The 21835-nt window shown below is 45.7% G+C and overlaps 1 protein-coding gene across 1 annotated transcript in view; it reads left to right on the forward strand.

The window, feature by feature from the left end:
- FOXK1 (forkhead box K1) overlaps positions 1 to 21835 on the forward strand; it is a 59682-nt gene that overhangs the window by 21330 nt on the left and 16517 nt on the right. The window contains exon 2 of the mRNA XM_054992360.1: positions 12333 to 12530. Coding sequence (XP_054848335.1) covers positions 12333 to 12530 — 198 coding nt within the window. The remainder of the gene's footprint in view (positions 1 to 12332; positions 12531 to 21835) is intronic.

Consider the following 21835-nt stretch of genomic DNA (forward strand, 5'->3'; position numbering starts at 1 on the left):
GCTTGTACCCTGGAAAATCTTGAGTCTTTAAGGTGTTACTGGATTTGAATCTTGCTCATCAAGGGCAGTAGTTACATCTGACCCAGAAGGTATTGCACACCAGGATTTTCTTCTGCACAAACTCCATTGAACTGAATGAGAACTGCAAAGAACTTCCATGTATTCTAATGAAGCTTATGAAGCTCAGCTTCCTGATAGATGATGTTTTATGGCATTTAGTGTATGTAAAGGTGATGTTCAGCTTTTCTGCCTCTGGCTTTAAAGTATCTTGGGATAAATCTGTACAGCACATAGCCACCAGTGACCTACTGAATGATCTATGTGCAGGGCCCTGTCAGCAGCCTCCTCTCTTCTTAATGCATTATGAACATCATTCTTGGTCTTGGTCTCTGTAGTGCGCTCTCTCTCTCTCTCTCTCTCTCTCTCTCTCTTTTCCTTTTTCATCATAAAACTGCAAACAATGCCATTGAGAGGTAATGCCAAAATAAATCTGTAGTCTCATCACTTTGTATAGGTAATGCACATCATATAGAAAGTGTAGGTCTTCATTTGCTTTTGTCGTTCAAAATATGATGGCATGCAGAAGAAATATCTCTGTGGACGGATCCTAAGTGTTCCCGAAACAGGTGATCATTGAAGGTTGACATTTCCTCGTTGTGGCATAAATACGGCACTCTTTCAGAGTTGTTGAATTTGAAGTGAATGGGGCGCAAGCAGTAGACGTTGTAGGGCTGTAAATGATCTGATTGGTATGCTTTAGGTTACCATATCTCACCTATACTGGTTTTATTCTGATGCAGGGAAGCAGATGTGCACTCCCTTCGTTGAATATGAATGTGCGTATTTTTCCCTACTCCGCCTCCCCCCTCCAAGCTCTTCTTGCATCCTTTTGGTTTTCTTCCTTTACTTAATGACATAGGAATGCAGACTGCCATCAGGTACTGCAGGAACAGCTGCACCTAGACGTGCTTAATGGGGGAGGCGCTTTAGCTTATGATCTGGTGGGGATACTGCTGGTGATGGGGCCAGCTGTTCAGCGCCAGTTTGGTTAGTGCAATGGTCCTTTAACGTGTGTGTTCAGTTGACAAATATTAGAGGAGTCTGACAAAGAAGTGGGTTTTGCCAGCAACCCCTCATTATTTTAAAAATTTGTCTCTCTCCAGCTCTCCCATAAAGAACTCCAGCCACGGCACAGTGACACTACTAAATTACAGAGTAGAAGTATATCCTTCTTTCCTTGAAAGAAAGTTGTTTAAGGTGTTTAAGGACCATTTCATGTGAACTTAACAGAGTACAGGATCTCACACCTAGGCATGAATACCTATTATCCTTTGGTTTTATACTTGTAGTCACTAATGCCAAGTTAGAACCCTCTTTTTGCCATAATCCTGTGTTGAGGACAAAGCAACTCTTCTGCCTCTGTTTTTTTCAGCAGGATAGGTGAAAGTTCAGGTGATCGTGAAAACAACTCAAGGAGATAGAAGTAGTACATTTGCACCAGCCAGGTACCTGCCATTTAGCATCTGCATCCTAGCTTTCTGTAGCATGCTTGGTATTGCACTGAAAAACTGGTGATCAAAGACAGTTCTGTGGCTTCCATGCATTCCTCCCAAGTCCTCTTTCCTCCACTTGTTTGCACGGTACTTTGGATTCCCACAGCCTTTTGCTTGAGTTGGCCAAACATTTCAGGGCCCAAATACTCCCATCCTCAGGACCTCATAGCTTTTGAGTCCTCCCTCTGCACTGACAAAATGTGGCGGCTTTGGGTCATCTATCCTGTTGATTCTCCCTGCTACCTTTTCCCCTAGCTGATAGGATCGTGGGCTCAGGTTGCTCTGCTGGAAGTCCTATGTCTCTTGGTGCATTTTGATCCTTAGTTTTCAGAGTCAGTCACTTACTAGCCTGGATGATTCATTGCTGCCTGATGCCATGCGTTCATGTTAATGGTTGTTGCAGAATTTTGCGTTCCAGTTGCATTTCTGTATTTATGGGTACTCCTTTAGGGCTCCAAACCTAAATGATCAGTTGGGCAACGTAATGCTTTTTCAGGCACGTTTTCTTTGATTCCACAGGCTAATGTTGATGTGCTTGGTAGTTTTAGCAGCTGTTTCATGTGTCTGGGATAGCTGTTTTCTGGAGTTTGGTTGAAAGTTCCCATGCTGTCTGAAATATTGCAGCCATTGAATACTGACTGTCTCCAGTTTTTGGCAGTGACAGTAATAGAACACAAATACGCTATCAGCATATACCCACCTCGTGTTAAGATCTGGTGCGCCTAACTAGCAAGAGGAAGTTAGGGTATTCCATACCCAGGCCAAAAAAAAATGTCCTCATTGTGTCCTACATTTCTATCTGGGCAGTGACATGCCATTCACACTGCTCTTATGTGGTCAGGTAATACCCTTGGTAGCATTGAGCAGCACACTGGTATTAGATGTTGGTTTGGAGCTCAAGAGGATGAGGGAAAGCAAGCATCTTACTAGGTGGAGAGACTTTGGGTTTGTTCAACAGGATGGTCCTAAGAATCTGCTTGCCTAGGAAGTGATTGCTACGGTGCCTCTGGTATGGAATGGCTAACATGTTTAACATGTCCTTCATCTTCCCAGTTCATGAATCCCGTACTTTATTTATGTATTATATTCTTTTTGCTCTACATTGCTGGCAGAATTGAGTCACAAGAATCAAAATTAAATGCAAATAACAGGTGAAATGCAATACTGTGGATTGTGAATGTACCATGTGTGAATCCTAAACAAATGCATTAGTTACCATGTGGATCCCCACATCATGCACAGACATTTATTTTTATTATTTGTGTCACAGCATCTATACTTTTCATCAAAGAAGATCTGTTGTTGGAGTTTAGCAGCAGGATAAAACCATCAGTTTGGAATAGAAAACATAGAAGACCAAAGCTGAAGCAGCAGCAGCATTGAAGACCTGCAGGATTATCTAGAGCAGCCATCTTTAATTGTACATATTGCTTGTAGGGAGAAGGGAGTTCCAAGATGTGGGATATTGAAAGCACAATCACAAACCATTCCAATGAGAAGGAAAGAAGCCAGGGTAGCTCTCCAGACAGCTTCCTAAAGATCTGAAAATTTAAAAAGACACATTTAAGAAATGGAAGGAAGGCTGTATAACCAAGGATGAATATAAACAAATTGCCAGTGCTTGTAGAGTGTGTGTTAGAAAGGCTAAAGCCCCAATATGAGCTTAGGCTAGCAAGAGATGCTAAACACAACAAAAAGGGGTTCTTTGCTTATGTTCGGAGCAGGAAAAAGAATAAGGAAGTGATAGGCCCATTCTGGGGAGCAAAAAGTAAGATTTTAACAGGTGATAAAGAGAGCAGAACTGCTCAGTTCCTGCTTTGCCTCAATCTTCACATGCAAAGGAAACTGCTCACCCTGGCAAAAAGAAAACATGAGGAAGGAAGAGAATCGCAGCCTAGGATAGACATAGGGATGGTACATAAACACCTAGCTTCTTTAAATGAAATTGAGTCCTCAGGGCCAGATGAATTGCACTATAGGGTACTAAAGAAAATTGCTCATGTAATTGTGGAGCTTCTGCTGATCATCTCTTGAGAATTCTTGGAGAACAGGTGAGATGCCAAAAGATTGGAGGCAGGCAAATGTTGTCCCCATCTTCAAGAAGGGGGAAAAGGTGGGTCTGATGTGTCAGCTTGACAACCATATCTGGAAAGGTCTTGGAACAAATAATCAAACAGTCAGACCTTGAGCATTTAGAAAATATAGCTGTGATTACCAAGAGCCAGCACGGGTTCCTCAAGAACAAGTCATGTCCAACGAACCTAAGTAATGGCTACTGAGAAATTACACAGTTTTAAAGTTGACAATGAGAAAATTGAAATTGTTCAAGATTTTCTATTCCTTGGCCTCAATCATCAACCGAAGGGGAGATGGCAACAAAGAAATCAGAAGAAGATTGAAACTTGGAAGAGCAGCTGTGAGGGAAATAGAAATGATCCTTTAAGTTGTCTCTCTGAGGACCAAGATTAACTATGATATTCCCCTTACTATGTATGGATATGAAAGTTGGCTAATGAAGAAAGCTGACAGGAAGAAAATTGATTCATTTGAAATGTGGTGCTGGAGGAGAATTTTGTGGATACCATGGATGGTCAAAAAGACAAATAAGTGGGTACTAGATCAAATCAAGCCTGAACTCTCCCTGGAAGCTAAAATGACAAAACTGAGGCTGTCCTACTTTGGTCACATCATGAGAAAACAAGATTCTCTAGAAAAGTCATTAATGATAGGAAAAATGGCAGTAGGAAAAAGAGGAAGACCTAAAATAAGATGGCTGGACTCAATAAAAGAAGCCACGTCGTCCAGTTTGCAAGAGCTGAGCAAGTCTGTTAATGAAGGACGTTTTGGAGGTCTTTCATTCATAGGCTCGCCATAGGTCGGAGGCGACTTGACGGCACATAACACATATACACACTACTTTGGTGGATCAGGGAAATGCTGTGGACATAGTTTATCTTGTTTTCAGAAAGGCTTTTGATAAGGTTCTACATGATATTCTTGTTGACAAGTTGGTAAATCATGGTTTGGATCCTTATTAGTTGGAATTGTAACTGGTTGACACATTGTACCCAAAGAGTGCTTGTAAATGGTTCCTCATCCTCTTGGAGAGGAGTGACAAGTGGAATGGCTCAGGGGTTTGTCCTGGGCCCTTTGTCGTTCAACATCTTTATAAATGACTTGGATGAAGGAATAGAGGGGGTGCTCATTAAATGTGCACATTATACTAAATTGGGAGGGGTTGCAAACAGTAGAAGACAGAAACAAGATTCAAGGTGATCTTGACAGGCTGGAAAACGGGGCTAAAACTAAAAAAAATGAATGTCAACAGAGATAAATGTTAAGTTCTGCATTTAAGTTGGAAAAATCAAAGACTTGTTTTGTTAGTAGCACATGTTTGTCAGTAGTACGTGTGAAAAGGATCTAGGGGTCTTAGTAGATCATACACTGAACATGAGTCAGCAGTGTGATGTGATAGCAAAAAAGGCAAATGCAATTTTAGGCTGTATCAACAGGAGTTAATAGTGTCCAGATCATGCAAAATGATGGTATCATTTTACTCTGCTCTGATTAGACTTCACTTGGAGTCTCATCCAAAATGTCCTAGTAATCTGCTTTTGAAGCAGATTACAGATTACAATAAAACTGAAACAGTAAAACAATATCAGTGAAAAATCCCCAGCATAAGAGCACAGTCAGCAGCAAATCACTGCAGCAGACTCCAAGCTTTAAAAAGAAACTGGAATGCTCAGCCATCGATTGTCTTCCAATGGGAAGGCATTCCAGGCATTCTAGATGCAGAGGGGCCGCCACTGAGAAGGCGCTCCCTTGGGGAAGCCCTCCTCACTTCCTTTGCAAGAGGGATGTGGAGGAAAGTAGCAGTGATTATCACAGTGTCCAGGTAGGATGAAACAGGAGGTGATGGTTTAACGATGCCAGTCTGTACAGGGCGCTTCACAGAGTGGTGGTGGTGGAGAGTGCTCTCAGATCATAGTTGACTTATGGCAACCCTTGCCAAATGTTTTCATGACAAGAAACTAATGGAGGTGGTTTGCCATTGCCTGCCTCTGCAACCCTGTTCTTTGTTGGAGGTCTCCCATCCAATTTACTAACCGAGGCTGACTCTGCTTAGTTTCCAAGATCTGATGAGATCAGGCTCACCTGGGCCATCCAGGTTGGGGCTCTTCACAGAGTAACTGAAGCAAAAAGTTCTCTGTGTTGAGAAGCCTGCACTCTAAATGGAGGCAGGTGATAGCAAAGAAGAAAAGGACAGGCTCAGCTAACATGACAAACAGGCAAATTTAGTTCCATGGTGGAGGGAGCGCTCAGAAGCCAGAAGCTTCAGGGAAAAGGTTGGTTTTGAGGAGGGATTCTCGAGAGGGGTGGCATCTCGTGTGTTAAGTAGCCAGGGCTCATTTCGAGGGGGAACGTGCAGGAACGCAGTTCTGGCAGTTCCCCAAAGAGGTCACATGTCAGGTGGCCCCGCCCACCTCTTGGCCATTTTGGGCCTGTTTCGTCCTAGATTGGGGCTGAAACGGCCCATATCAGGCCTCTGATATGGGCCCTTTTTCGACCATTTTCAGCCCCTTTTTGCCATTTTGGGCCCAATTTTGGTCCTGAATGGCCCGGATTGGGTCCAAAACAGCCAGGATAGGTGATGTCAGTGGGTGTGGCATATGCAAATCAGCTATGCCAACGACAGGTTTCTGGTGATGTCAAGGGGCGGGGCATATGCTAATGAGTTATGCTAATGAGTTCCTCCAGCTCTTTTTCTACAAAATGACCCCTGTAAGTAGCTATTTAAATGTATCAAAGTCTTTGCTGATAAGCAGCATTGCTACTGAGGTCAGGGGGGGGGGGCGGTGGACTTGGCATCTGTTGCTTATAGTTGCTGGTCAGCTAAAGGCTATTGTATTGTTCAGCCTCAAAAGCTTCCTTTCAGACTGAGAAAGGACTTTGCTATTTCAGGATGCTTGAAGTTTGGCTGAAAAAATCCTTTCAGGCTGGGCACTTTCCATGCTTAGTCTCAAGCCAAGAGCCAAATGCATTTTTTACCCAGACAAAATATTGTAACTGGAATGCAAAAAGCCAACAGCTTTGAGCTTCACTGTGTCTAACCCCCCGCCCCCGCCAGGCTCAGATGGTAAACCAGCTTTGTGTCATTGAAGCTTGGATGTCATGTGCCCTTATGAAGGCCACGTATATTTTTGCATCATTCTTAATAGTAAGAGAGGCAGTGTTTGACCTATCTGCTGAGGTGCAGAGTGTGTGTAACTCGCTTACATATTATCCCCAAAATAGTATTAAAATCCGACTTTTTTTGCAAGCTGAAGTGCATTTGCTGATGGGTAGCTCATTTTGTTTGGGGACTTGTCCAGGGTCTTTTAACCTACTGTGTTGCAATAATCATCATTTTTAAGTTGGGATGCTAGTTTGCATTTCAAGCTTCTCCTTTTTCAGCTTCGGCTTGGCAGCCCTCTTGGATTAATTGGCTCTGCTGTGATCCATCCTAAATCTTCTTTCAGCAACACAATGGTGTGCATTAGTCACACGACTTCTCACCTCTAACAGTAATGACACCCCCTACTACCTATTTAAGGCTGATTCCTGCAGTTGTTAGAACCAAAACTCTGCTTTTTTGACAATGGAAATTGGAATTCTCAGTGGAGTATTTATTCAAGCAGGCGTAGTCCCTGGTTTAGATCTGGCCTCTGCCTTACAGCCTTTAGACAAGTCTCCCCCCCACCCCCACCCACCCCCCAGCGTGCCATAGAGGGGTAATACTGACTGACTTGCTGAATAGGGCTGTTGTAAGGATTATGAAAAAGAGGATGTGTATGAAGCACTTCGAATACTAGAAGTGTTATATAAATGCTAGTTGTCTTCTTGCTGTTGTTACACACTAAAGGCAAATTTAGAAAAGATTTCCAATGAAAAGGGCAAGAGTCAGGTCCCCCCTGCCTTCCCATCATAGCTTACCTTGCGCTGCTAGTATGTAGAGAATTTCACTTGTTCTTGCTTTCTCTCTCCGCTAGTTTTTTTTTAGTTATCCAATCAATCTCTTTGAGCGCAACTGCAGTTAGTCCTGTTCCCATGTGATGAAAATTCCTTCTAGATCACATTTTTCAAACTTTCTTGGGAAATCAGCACAAGAGTCTGTTCAGAATTCTTGGAACAAATCTGCACAGACTGACTTTTGGGAGGAGGGAATAACTGGGTTGGGTTGTTCAACTTTGCATTTGGCCCTTGGTCGTTCTGTACGATGAGGATGACTGACGAGAGAAGGGTACGTGGTATGTGGCATAATCGATTCCATGATGTTGGCATGGAGTCCCTTCTACTGCACTGCGTCCACTCTGTGCTCAAAGGAAGAAAAATTAATGAATTCACAACCAACGGAGAAACATTATCTGGTGCAATTTTGCCATGATCATTCTTGAATCTGCAGCAGTTAGACGTCTTATGTGCAATCCTAAGCAGAGTTTCACCCGTTGACTTAGAAGAGTTTAACTCTCTTTAGAATTGCACTGTAAAATAAGGACTTGGCTATAGAGCAACAGATTTCAGTCTGAACAAATTCACGGGCTAACTAAACTGGAAGATTTGTGGGTCATGATGACTGCCCAGGCAGATACAGCCTGCCAGCAAAGCAGTTGGCTCAGACACTACATAGTTTATTGTCTTGTGTGGACAGCAAAGATTATTGTCTCAAGATAATACTGCTGAGAGAAATGCTCTAAGGGAAAAAAAACACACCTTACTTCTTCAAAGCCCTTGCTGTGCAAATAATTTCAGGATTTGACTAATGTAAGATGTCTGTAGAATTTGCAGTTATGTAGTGATTTATGGAAACCTTCCTGTTTATATAGTCTCATTTTATAGTTCCTGAGATTCAGTAAACTGTAAAAAAAAAAAAGGTGTGTGGGTTTTTTTTAAGATGGGGAAAGAAATCCCTGTTCTTTCTGACTTTTTTCCTTTCTGACTTTTTTGGGTAAAAATATTATTTTCTTCTTTTTCATCTTTGGCTTTCAAATACTGCTGTATACCCTTAAAACCAGTCCTGGTTTCTATTATGCATACATTCCTTCCAGGAATTGTTGAATTTTGAATGTCACGCAGGAGAGGGTTTCACAGAAAAAACAACCTGGCTATTCTGTTTTGTTTTCTGTTTTTTGGGCTAGCATGTTTTCCAAGATAACGGTTAAGAGTGGATAACCTTTGGGGTACAAATATGTTGCTCTTAAAGTCATGTTTGTTATAAAACTATCTTTTGGAGGAAAAAAAAGTTGGTCTGATTTCTTGTAGTGCTTTTCCAGGTTGTGTTGGCTGGTGCCTTGTGGATTTTTAATTTCAGACTTTGTGGGTAAAAACTGTAGTGTGTTTCCAGCCTTGGCCTGCCACAGAGCGGGGTTATGTCACTGTTTTATGCAAAGGGTTGAAAGAGCGCCTCACTGTTTGTTTATACCTCTGCCAAATATACACTGAAGGAGGCTCAGAAAGTTCTTCAGGCATCATACTTGAAGCCAAAAATGCAGCATGGCAAACCTTAGTTGAAGCTCTACATGGTGATGATGTGTGGGGCATTTACATTGCTTAGCTCTGGTGGGATTTGCTGACTGAATTGTGAGAATGTATCGTGGTGGTGGTGGTGATGAGCTGGGGTGGTATACTTAACGTTCATCGTCAGTCTTACGTGCAGTCCCACATTGGGGACTGCGCATGCTCAGGCCAGCCGTGGAAAACGATTTTTCAAGCTCTCAGCCAGTAGGGGGACGCTCCGCCCTCGCAACACACATGTATGCGGGCTTCCCACCGAACTTGGGTGTTGCTGGGCAGAGCGCCCCTGCTTCCCTCGGTTCCTTTTTTGCCGCCGGCGGAGAAGGTTCTTTCGTTGCTCTCCTACACATATTAGCCAGTCTGCTTCTGTTTTTCATCGTGTACCAACCCGGACAGTTTTCTTGACCATTCTCTTGCCTTGCCTTTATCAACGCACTACTTTCATTGCTTTATTACTCACATAGAACCAAAGCATTTAGAAGATCCAAAGCTCTCTTCCTCTGCTATGCGAGTCCACAAAGGGGCCTGCCTGCAGCAAATCAGTCAATATCCAGATGGACCGTGGCAGCAATTAAGGCAGGATACAAGCAGGCCAGGTTACCGTGTCCAGCGATGATCAAAGCTCATTCGACCAGAGCACAATCCTCATCGGCCGCCTTCCTCCGAGGAACACCACTTACCGACATCTGCCGGGCCGCCACATGGTCCTCAGCGGACGCTTTCATGAAACATTATTCTGTGGATACACGTGCCAGAAAAGATGCGTCAGTGGGGAGAGCAGTACTTCACTCTCTCTTTAGTATTTCTCACACTCTCCTCCAGTGGTGAGTAGCTTGCTATACTTGTTCATCTAGGTCTTAGTGCAGGCACATATTCCCTCCCTCCTACCCTGCTGTGAGAGTACTACTTTATCTTACCTCCAGTGGCTTAGGGGAACTGAGGGAAGCAGGGGTGCTCTGCCCAGCAACACCAGCACGCATGAGAGCAGGAAGCCTGCATGCAGGTGTGTTGCAAGGGCGGAGCGCCCCCCCTACTGGCTAGGAGCTTGAAAAATCTTTCTCCACAGCTGGCCTGCGCATGCGCAGTCCCCAATGTGTGCCTGCACTAAGACCTAGATGAACAACAGTTACAGGTAAGTGCAGCACTGTTTTTCTCTCTCTGCTGTGCGCCCTCTGGTAGAACGGCTCAAAACGTGAGCTGCAGTCACACGTTCTTTATGATACTGCAGTTAGAGAAATAGAGTATGGTAGCAGTAACCTTGGCAAGACACTCTTCCCTATCCCAGCAAGAACGATGTGCTACCAGAAATTGACTTGTACGCTGTCATGTCCATCATAGCTGTCTGCATTTACGGCATGTTTGATGTCTGTGCGCCTACTTATGACTGGTCATAACTGCGGGTGGCGAAATTGTCAAGCAAAATGGAGCAGGCCTGAGCCGTTGCCTGAATAAAACAGCACAATTTGGGGTGGGTAGCAGATGTGCATTGCAAGATGCCTGGTTTTTATGGAGGTGTTGATGTATGGTTCCCAGACAGCTTGGTACGCGTTGAAAACTTGCTTTACCGCTGGAAAATGCCTAGAAAGGCTAACCAGAAATGCTAGTATGGATTTCTTTAGCTGCTTCTTGAAGGCCGAAGCAAGCTTTTGCTTTTGCCAGGCTTGGGGGCGTGTGTGTGTGTGTGACAGTGCTCATAGTCGCTTGTAATGTTGTGAGACAGTCCAGCAGGAGAGGGCTTAATATCCCGTAAACAAACGTTTGTGTTTACTGGTTTAGACCCTGTAGTCTGTGACACTCAATACAGATTATAAAGCTTTTGCTTTCTGGGAGGGAAGCCGTGGAGCGTATAAAAGCTTAAAACCTTGAGTGTCAATTCGACAAAAGCTTGTAGGTCAAACCACTCTGTTGCTTACAAGCTTTTTCAGCTGCCTGCTCCCTTTTGCGAGGGTTGGTTCCAGGGCTTTGTCTGTTACGTCCACAGCGCACTGAGTGGCACAAGTAATATTCTGCGCCGAGTTTGAAAGCACTCAGCAAATCTGCATGGAGAGCATGTCTTGAAGGGCTAGATGATAAAAGCGGCCAGGGCAGGGATGGAGAGGTTTTCCATTTAAACACTTTGCCAGATGAGGGCGACGGGTCTTTCTGAAGTGATCTTGATACAATGCAAAGGCACGCCACGGTCAGCTTCCATGGTGCTGAGCGAACTTCCTTTAGACAAAATGGGAGGGAATGGTAGCCCTGCATTGGAGTCGAAGGGGGAAGACTCCTCTGCTAATTGCTGCATAGTGCTAGTGGAGGTGGGTACCGCCCGTTCCTTGATACAGATGCAGTGGGGGGAGCTGCTCTAGCTTTTCCTCGGCCCAGCAGTCAAAAGGACGGCCAGATTCTCCTTTGCTGACGCACTGACAAAACTAGCACAATTTGATGCTAGAGCAGTTGCTTGCTAGGCTCAAGTGCATTTCAGGAGGCTAATGTGGGCAAGGCAAGGCATTTGTAGCACAGGTGAGATCTCTCCCCTGGAGCCCAGTGGACCTGTATAGCCAGTGTGGGCCAAGCACCACATAGGAAAATGCCGCAGAAGATTCTTTTTCCCTCCTTGGTGCAGGTAGCATTAAGGAAGGGGAGGTGTTGCAGGACAGCAAGTGGAAACACATTAGGGCCACACTCATGCTGGGGGGAGGGTGTGTTCTCCTGTCCTCATGAGAAAGGAATCAGGACTTGTAGAAAGAAATCAGGACCTGCTGGAGCTATGTTGATTATGGCGGAATGGGCAGAGAAGAGGTTTGTAGTGTGATGAATTCCTTGGGAAGGGGTTCTTGGCTCAGTGGTAGAGCGTCTATTTGGCAAACGGAAGGCCCCACCCCTGGCATCTCCAGTGGAAAGGCTCAGATAATAGGTGGTGTGAAAGGCCTCTGCCTGAGGCCCGGGAGAGGCACTGCCAGTGTGAGTAGACAATACTGACCTTGAGGAACCAATGGTCGGATCCAGTCTAAGACAATTTCATGTGTGGTTTGCTAAAGATGTGCCAAATAGGATGTTTTCAAGATCTATTGGGTCAACAGAACCTGTATGCTCAGTCTACCATGCTGCACTGTTCTTCCAGTATCTTATCCCATGGTGTTGGAAAAATTGGATCTCCCGCTCTTATTGAGTTTCCTTGCTATATGTGTCAACTGTTTCCTTTGTATTCCATAGGGCCACAATTCTCTATCTGTCTCTCCCCAGGTGCACTTTCCGATTCCCTAGTACCGTCATCAAGATCCAATTTACGTCACTCTACCACAAAGAGGAAGTAAAAGAGGAAGCCTCGTCACCCCCACTTCGGCCGCTTTACCCTCAGATGTCACCTCTTAAGATCCACATTCCGGAGCCGGATCTCCGGAGCTGGGTCAGCCCACTGCCCTCCCCTACTGGCACCATCAGGTAAGGGGCTTTATTGCCATTGCGGTTCGCTTGTAGCCTGCCTGTAAGTTCCTGGTGTGGTTTCCCTGCTCTCTAGAAATCCAGCAAATGTCTGTCTTCAGGTATTTAGCAGGTGTTTTTAACATACCAAACTAGCATCATGCACATCATTATGCTGGGTAGGGGGGAATGAGAGAGAGGAGTCATATACTGCAGGATTCAGTAAGGGTCACTTAAACCTCATTCTCCACCCTCCCATCATAGGATTCCTTGCACAGCAGCTGGGCCACCCAGGTCCAGGGGTGAAATTTTGTCCGCATTGCAGCATAGTGCTTCTGTATTTTTCTATAAGAGTGAATGTTGGCTATTTCTTTATAGTGGTGAAAGTAAACACTGGGATTTAAATTTGTTCCTTGTGACTTGCATTTTTTTAAGGGGAGGACAGAAGGGTCTCACTTCCTCAGTTACCTTGTTGATAGCAGCTAATTTACTGGAACCTTTGGAAATCGTCCACTTTTTCATGGTTATACTATGTCAGGGGTGGAATTCAGAAACTTAGATATATATTGAATGCCTTATATAGAATAACTCACTGAATCCCAGTCCAGTTTATTTACACTTAAAACCCAGTGTTTCATTATGATATTAATAATCAATTGCTAAAGTGAATTTTACTTCTGCTACCTTAAGTCACTTGTCCGAACTATAGTTCTGAAAAAGATCTCTGTGTAAAAAGTTTAAGTTTTTTTAGCTGTCATCGAAGTCGAATTGATGATGTTATTGTTTTGCCTTCATTTCTCTCTCCTCCACCCTCTCCTGTCTTTTATATTGTTTTTTTGATAATGTGTTCACAACTTTGCAAATATGTTCACAAGCTACTAGCTCACAGAAAGTTCTAGGCCACCTTTCTACCAGTGTTAATCATTTGTGACTTATCACCAGCACTTTGGTGGCCCAGATTGGGCAGAAACGTGGTAAAGAAATAAAATATTGCATTGAGGTGTATTTTCCCTGATACAGGTGACCAGTTGTGCAGCAGTCTATATGCCAGTGTTGACTATTGCGTATCACATGATATGGTGGGATATGCTTTAATGCCTGGTTTATTTCCAAGGACGTATGAGCAGTTTGTTCAGTAAAGCTGGAGCCTGGATAATGTTTTCTCTTGGATGCATGCGATCATGGTGAGAGCCACACCTCTAACTAAATCCTGCATTTCAGCTATTTATCCTGCTCGGTGACTAGGCTGTGGATTTCCTGGAAGTCAGGGCTCCTTTGCTAGGTGTGAAAATGAGTGCTTTTCAAGCCAGCGGAACGTTTTCAGTCACAGTCCGGGCTGTTTAGAATAAGAGATTTTTCAACTTGGCCTGGAGAGGATATAAAGAAGAGCCCTGCTAGATCAGACCAACGGTCTGTCTGTTCCAGCACGCGGTTTCCCAAAGTCGATAGCCCAATCCCTCTGGAATCTGAGAAGTGGAAAGGACGGTAGCGGCCCCATTGTAGCTGGCATTCACTGGCATACTATTTCTAAGCGGGGGGGCGGGGCGGGTTCCCTTTAGCCATTGTGGCTAGTAGTAGCCTTTGATATCCCCCCCTAAAAATGCTTTAATCCTCTTTCAAAAGCAGTCTAAGCTTGCAGCTGTTACCTTGTGGCACTGCATTCTGTATGTTCCGTATCGGAGAGGCCTTTTCCTTTTCTGTGTCCTAAACCTCCTTCCGATCAATTTCTTCGTGGGCATAGATTCAAAATCCTTGTGAAGCCATGGAGCTCAGTGAGTGGCCTTGAGCAGGTTGTTGCCTATTTGGCTAAAAATGGGATCACCCCACATGTGCTCAATGCAGTAAATAGCAGTAGGGGAAACCGCTTCTGCCATTCACCTCTGTCCCGTTCTCTGTCTTAAAAAGAGGAGCCCTTTTTAGCCTGGCAACCCCACTCATGGTAAAAATTGATTCCCACCAGGAGGAGGCATAGCTTAGTTCCAGAGCCTGGGCTTTGGCTAAATGAGATCCTGGAGGAAGATTTCCGCCCTGAAATCTTAGAGAGCAAAGCAATGGCTTGTTTTGCTGTGAGTCTGTGTTCCAGCTTCCCTGTTATGAGCCTTCAAATGAAATATGATATGAAACGGAGAAGGTAGAACATGTTGCCGTGCCCCAAAAGGTACCAAAAAACAAGGCAATTATGGGTATAGGTAACAAACAGACTGACGTCCCCATAATGAAATTTCATTATGGGGACGTCAGTCTGTGCCCCAAAAGGTGGCTGAGCTAGAAGGGAAAGGTATTGCTGTTTTATGTCACACTGCAAGTATGTTTACTTAACTGTGCAAAAATGCAGTCCTGCACATGATTCACTGTTGACATCTGCAGGTCTGAGCACGCTGCCCTAAGCTACCTCAGACTCCTGATGTGGGAAGGGCCTGCTTTGCCGATGGGTGTGAAAGCTCTCGAGAGCAAGTCCGCCAAGAAAATGCAAGACCACTTTGAGGAAACAAGAGAGGAAAGGGGGTGCAGGTTCTTTTTTTTCAGTCTTTTGTAGAAGCCACAGTTGTGGTTTGAACTTCTAACATCCTCCTTTTAATAAAAAGAGTCACAGCAAGGGGCAGAGCTGTGTGTGTGTTGGGGGCGGGGGTGTTAGCATATGATAATTCAGTGTTCATGCGGTTGTTTGTGGGGTGGTGGGGCAAAGAGGGTGTCTGTTCTAGCAATGCTGCTCTGCGTCTTCTACCGGTATTGTTTGTAACTTTTAGCATGAAGGGGAAATTGGTGACAATCTCGTTGAATTCTCTTGCCTCAGCCCTGTGGCAGTATGTTTTACAAGGCGCTTGATGCTCGAACATCCGTTTGGGGCTTAGCAACAACGAGTCTCTCTTTCTTGGAAAACCTCAAACGTCTTTTGAGGCTTTTGTATTGTTTTGGTCCAGTCTTTTCATTCTCAGTTCCTTTTTGGACTTGGTTATGTTTGTAAACATCCCTTCTAGGCCACCCAGGTCACAGGATTGCCTCTGCCCTGCCTTCTTTTCTCAGAAAGAGAATGAAATCTGTTGGCTTCAAGAGGCTTCAGGAAAGCACTAGTTTCCCACGTCTTTTCAACATGCAAAGCGATTATACAATGAAAGCAAAAGAGCCATTTCAAAGGCAGGGTGGGGGTGGGGAACCGCTGTGAACCACCCCTTGCCATTTTGAAAACTGAGCTGAGCTCTGGCCCCTTAACCGTGGCTACCAGTGGAGCATCACGATGGATTCTTCAATCCACTTGTAGCCCTCTCACAGTTCCCCCTTTAAACACAAGAAAAGTAGCCCCCCCCCCCGATTAAAGGGTAAATCCCTAAGAACACCGTGTGTTGTGCTCGTAATGGAGGCTTCCTGCTTTCCTTGTGGGTTGGAGTGAACCCCCCACTGAAACCAACCACAGTGGGGGGTTTTAAAACACTTTAACAGCCATCCAGGTTTAGGCAACATGGATGGGCGCCAGGGTGCTAGGGAGGGAGTGGCGATGCCTTTCTTCCACTCCTCTTTCCCAGTGGAAGTACGTGAGTCCTGCATCTCATCAGGCTCCTGTATTTTGTCTAATAGCAGCTTGCAAGAGTAGGGGACGAGTGATTTCCATTAGCAAAATTTATTTACTTCATTTATACCCAGCCTTTCTCCTCATCGTTCTCTGCTTGTTCACTTTACCCCCACAACAGCCCTGTGAGGTAGTCTGGCCGAGAGTGCGATTAACCCAAGGTCACCCAGCAATCTTCTGTGGCCGAGCTGGAATTCGAACCTGGAGTCTCCCAGATCCTCATCTGACACTCTAGCCACTATACCATACTGGCACTGAGGGGCTGGTGTTAAACTCTGCCTGCACCAACCGTGCAAAAACTCAAGATTCCTGTGGTTGTATACATCAGGAGTTCTGATCACAGATCTCTCGTGTCACACGCTGTTTGCTCATGGGGGCAACTTCTTGCTTGCGCAGTGCAAGTGCAGGAAACTTGGTGCCGGCGAACCTTCCAGCTCCCCAAGAGTCTCCATTCCTGCTTTCCAGGGACATTTCTGGCCAACGGGCTTTGAAACAAGGGGACAGGATTTGCTGCAGTCGCAGGTGGCCCCTATAAGAGTTTCAGCGGTTGGGGTGCCCCGCAGAGCTCTTTGCCTTCCTTGGAACTAGTGGAAGCAGAATAAATCATGCAGAATCAGCCATGCTGTTCTTCTGAAAATTTAGCGGTTCTTCGGTTGGGGGTGGGGGGGTGGAATGAGTGTGCATTCAAATACAATGAAAATCTTAAAACACTGCAGTGGTAAAACAGTTCTGTGATTGCTCAGTCCTTTTTTAATTTCTGTAGCGTTTTTCTTTGTGCAAAGTGCTGCCCTACATCTTGTCTCTGTAAACGCTTCAAAGGTCAGCGGTGCTGTCCCCAAGAATCGGACCAAGAGCTGAGGCTGGCAAATGGTGCCTTGCAGAAGGCCACACAGACGCATTTATGAGGCAGTCAGCGTTTGAAACGGAGATGTCCCCTTTGGGGGCCCATCGTCTCGATCGGCATGCTCTGCTTGCCCTTGCAGAATTCAGTGTTCTGTGGGGCGGCCTGCCCCTCCTTCATAACCCTGTTAGGGCTTTGCACGTGGGACTGAGACAGAAAAGGTGAAAGGAGGCAGAAGGCGTCTGACTGTCACGGGTCTTTACACGCGGCCTAATTAACGTTCCAAATTCACCGATACAGAATATGATGGACCACTAGCGTAGATGGCTTGAAAATTAGACACATTCATTGGACAGGGTGGGATAGGGTGTGTCAGTCCATTTTTATGGCCGTTAGTCCTGATGGCTAAATAGATCCTCTGTGTTCAGAAGCAGTGTATCCCAGAGTGCCAGATGCTGAGGATAGCCTGATCTTCTTAGTGCCCCCGCTTGCTGGTAAGCTCCCCAGAAGACTTTGGCTTGCTGGTGGCTGCTGGGAGCAGAATACTGCCCTAGATGGACCTTTGCTCTGAGGCAGCGAGGGCAGCTCTGGTGCACGGAATCACATGGGCTAGATTTCCAACATACGGGCTTTGGGGGGCGGATTGTTGCCAAGGCAATTGCCTCCTCCGAGGGGGTTTTGTTGCAACATATTTTGTGCTTCCTTCAGGAATGTCAACAATCCTTGTAAAAAGAGAAGGGGGGGGCTTGTAACCCTGCCCCTTCTGTTCCTCCCTGGGTATGCTGGGAGGCTGTTTTCATTTTGCCTCCCTCCCACCACCCTCAGCAGTGTTCACTTGCCTAATTTGGTGTGCGTTTGCGTTGCTGCGCCCTGATTGGCTGTCGGGAAATTTACTTTAGCTCGGAGATCCTAAATCAGGCTAGTTTCCTTTTTGGAAACCAGACCCTGCCCTTCCTCCTTCCCTCCCTCTGCCGCTTCCAAACTTTCTGCATAAAGAAGCAGATTTTACTGCAGGAACAGGAACAGGAACACACACACACACACACACAGGCTCAAAACAAACAGTCCCAGCCCCGCCCTGTTGACCCATGTACCTCTTGCAGGCAGCCTCTGTGTTTACTTTCCAGCCTGTTTTCCGTACGCACTCTCCCTCTGCTTGAAAACCCTTCTCTTCTTGCCCCCCCCCCCTCTCCCCAGTCAGTTTGTTTTCTCCCAGAAAAAGATCATCGCCTAGAGGACTCGGCTTGAACTAAACCAGACTTGCCCACTTCAGCAATCCTGCAGGGGGAAATATGCAGGGGAAAAACCCACAGGAACATTTAGGCATGATTAGCCTCCTTTCCCACCCCCACCTCCCCTCTCTCTTCCTTTCTGCTTAGTCACTCCCTTTGCCTCTAGGAGACACTATTGATAATGCTTTGTCACATTTTTAAGGGTTTACGTGGTGTGGGGTCTATTGACCAATGTTAAACTGGGTGGGAAGTTTGTGCTATAATCCTTTAGCCCCCTTTTGAATTTGGAAGGTTTTTCTTTTAAACTGCTTTGCATGCACCATAGGAAACACGATGGGCCTTGGTCATCTGTAGAAAGTCAGTAGAAACATCCTGTTTCATGCTTGTTGAGATTGGCCGGCATTAAAGCTGATGGCTGCAACCGTTTGTGGAAGCTGTAAAGGCAGGGGTGTCAGGGAAGAATGCAGGGGCTGCAAGGCGTCTCACTGGGCCTTTCGGACATTCCCAGCAGGCTGCAGTGTCCCCTCTGTTGCTCCTGGACTGGTCCCATCTTTAGTTATGGAGGATGGGTTCATCAGGGCTTCTAGCCGTGGTAGTAAAGGCAGTCAGCCTCTGAACCCCTGTGCTAGGAGGCAGACACAGGCAAGGCCTTGGCTGGTATGCCCTGTTGGTTGGCCACTGTGTGAAACAGGATGCTGGACTAGAGGGCCAGGACTGCTCTTATGTCGGGTCAGGAAGCAGGGTGGAGAGTTAGGCTCACAACTGCAGCCCCCCTCCCTTTCATCTATATTGGCAGTCAAGGAACCTGGCAAGGATGGTGGGAAGGAGTTTAGAAGTTGCTTGGGGCCAGTGTGGAGGGGCATTTGGGCCGTAGGAATGTTAGTGTTGGGAACTGGCCCTTGCAATCCATTTCAGTTGCATGCTGTGGTTACAGACAGAAAAGAGCATCTTGTCATTACATGGCATCCTGCATTTACACAGGCACTGGAGGCAGCAAGGGGGAGTTGACTAGTAGCTCTCCCCTGCTTTCTTTCTTCCTCATTAACCGTCCCCCCCCCCTCCTGCCCCCAATGTGAGAATGCCTTTCTCAGGCTGATTAGTTGCAACCTAAGTGGTATCCTGTTTATATAATTGCCCTGGTCTAAGGCACAGATACATAGGGCCAGAATTGAGAAAACGCTACACAAGGGCATATGGCGGAGGGGGGATTTTGTTCGCAGCTTTGAGCATTTACAAGAGTGACCATCCTGCATCTAAGATTTTTCAGGGAATTTATCTGACTCTTCAAAATTGAGTCCTAGAAGGGACCAGATGGCAGTGTTACAGGCAAGCAACACATTTAACTGAGTGAAAGACACTTTGTTCAAGGTGTTGGGCAAACTGACACATGGTGACCTGCTGGTTAGACTGAGGCGGTAAGTAGAAATTCTCTCCCTTCCAAATCCCTTTATTTTTATATTTTTAATTAGCCTAACTGTATATATTCCTAGCTGCAGGGCTCATGTGGAGGGGGAATGCACTGGAACGCCGTTCCGGTAGTTCCCCCAACAGTCAGGTGGCCCTGCCCACCTGACTTTGAAAAATTTGGGGCCATTAAGGCCTCGATTGGGGCTGAAACTGCCTGGATCGGGTCAGTGCCAGTGGGGGAACGCTCCCCTGCCTGGCACCGACCCGTTTCCGGCTGTTTAGGCCCCGCCCACCTGACTTTGAAAAAATTTGGTCCGTTTTTGGCCATTTTGTGCCCATTTCGGCCCGGAGCAGGGCCGAAACCATCTTGATCAGGTCGGTGCCGGCCATTTAGTCCCCAGTCCAGGCTGAGACGGGCCAAAAATGGCCATTTTGGGCCCCATTCAACCTGCATTGGGGCCAAAACGGTCCTGATCAGGCCATTGCCAGGTCGGGGAACACTCCCCCCTCTGGCAGCAGCTGAATCCCAGCCATTTCGGCCTGGTCAAGGGGCGTGGCATATGCTAATGAGTTATGCTAATGAGTTCCTGCAGCTCTTTTTCTACGAAGTGACCCCTGCTAGCTGAATAGGAGGTTAAGAGCAGCGGTGTTTGCTATGAAATATACCTCGCCGTTCCAGCGGATGACATGCATTTTGTGGCCGTGTTTCTGCTTCTCAATTAGAAACATATCCTTTCCATAATATGTGCGTTAACTGTAACCGTTACGTTCTCTCCCATCTATACAGTATTTTTTCCTCACTGCTAATTTAATTTTAACTCTGTTATGTCCCAAAACAGAGAGTGGATTTTATTTGTAGCCTGCTGCTTATTTCTCAAGTTCTTGTTAATGGGGTATTTTATTGAATTTTTTAAAAAGAAAATCTGACTTTAATTTTACTGGACGATGTTTAAGCAGCTGAAATACTTCTGTCCCACATGCCCAGGTTCCTGAGGTAGTTTCCAATCATGATGGCTAAAAACTGTAAAACAGCATGCAATAAAAACAATGCTAAAACCCAACAACCTGTGAAGTTGCCTTCTGCAGAACTGGATCATTGATCTAGTCGAGAGACGCCTGCAGCCTAGAGCCGTCTTCAGTTTCATTCAGAGTTAAGGTCTTTCCCAGCATCTGCTAAATGCAGTTTTTGAACTGAAAGGGCTACGAATTGAACCTGGTGCCTGCATGCAAAGCATGAGCTCTACCGTCGAGCCGTGGCCCAGCAGAAGAACTACAGCCTGACTGAAGGATGCCTGTTAACGTCTGGAACTGGCTGTTGTATGATTTGAGCAACTAAAGTGAAAACCCCTGCTTTTAGGGGGTGTTGGCTTGGCTTAAGCAATGCAGGTTGAACATGAGCTATTCCATTGGGCAGTTGACCCTGACCCAGCACCATGAATTGTAGCCACTGTAATTCTTTCTGCAGTGGAAATACTCACAGCCCTACAATTCAAGCCAGCCAGAAGTTCTACTGCTGTGTTTGGAACTAATGGAAGCTTCCACATATAATTCTCATGCATTGCATTTGCTTGAAATTGCAAGCAGCCATGTTTGCTTCTTAGGAGAGGGGAAAAAACTCAAAACGAACAGTCAAGTAAGTTTTTTTTCTAATTAGAACTAATTAAAACATCACAAAGTCACGAGCAAACTTTGTTTTCCCAGAACTCTTAATCAGGCTGGTACAGAAATGGGGTTGTGGGCAGGGGTGGGGGGAGGTATTGGGCATGAAACAAAGGCCCAAATGACAAAAAGAAAACCAGGTTTTATGGTAGAAATGTCACATTTCATAGTGTTGGTCTATATTTCTGTTCTTAATGGGTCACAGAAATGTTGGTGAGTGATCTGAGCTTTCTCTGTTCTGCAGTAAACAAGCCCCAGATGTCCTGGTGCCCTAGGTGGAAAATCCAAACCCCCCCCCCTTCCTCAGTGATGAAAATATAATAATAAATGGAAATTGGATTGGTTTTCCTTAAAGGTACTAAAAAGAAATCCACTATCAGAGGTAGCCTGCCCCCTAACGGTACTGTAATAGATGGTTCTGTATTCAGGGGAGCCTCTCTTTCAGTCGGCTCTAATGTCACTTGTCACATCTGCAGAACGGTTTCAGTGTCCAACATTCCTCTGCGTTTTGCTTCAAAATGATGCTGCGAGCAGCAGAAACGTAAAGTAAACATGGAGAGCTGCTGTGGCATAGTGGTTAAGTGGTTCGGCTGCGAATCAGCACTTTACTGGTTAGAATCCC

This window comes from Eublepharis macularius, chromosome 12 (genome assembly GCF_028583425.1).
Source record: "Eublepharis macularius isolate TG4126 chromosome 12, MPM_Emac_v1.0, whole genome shotgun sequence".
NCBI lineage: Eukaryota > Metazoa > Chordata > Lepidosauria > Squamata > Eublepharidae > Eublepharis > Eublepharis macularius.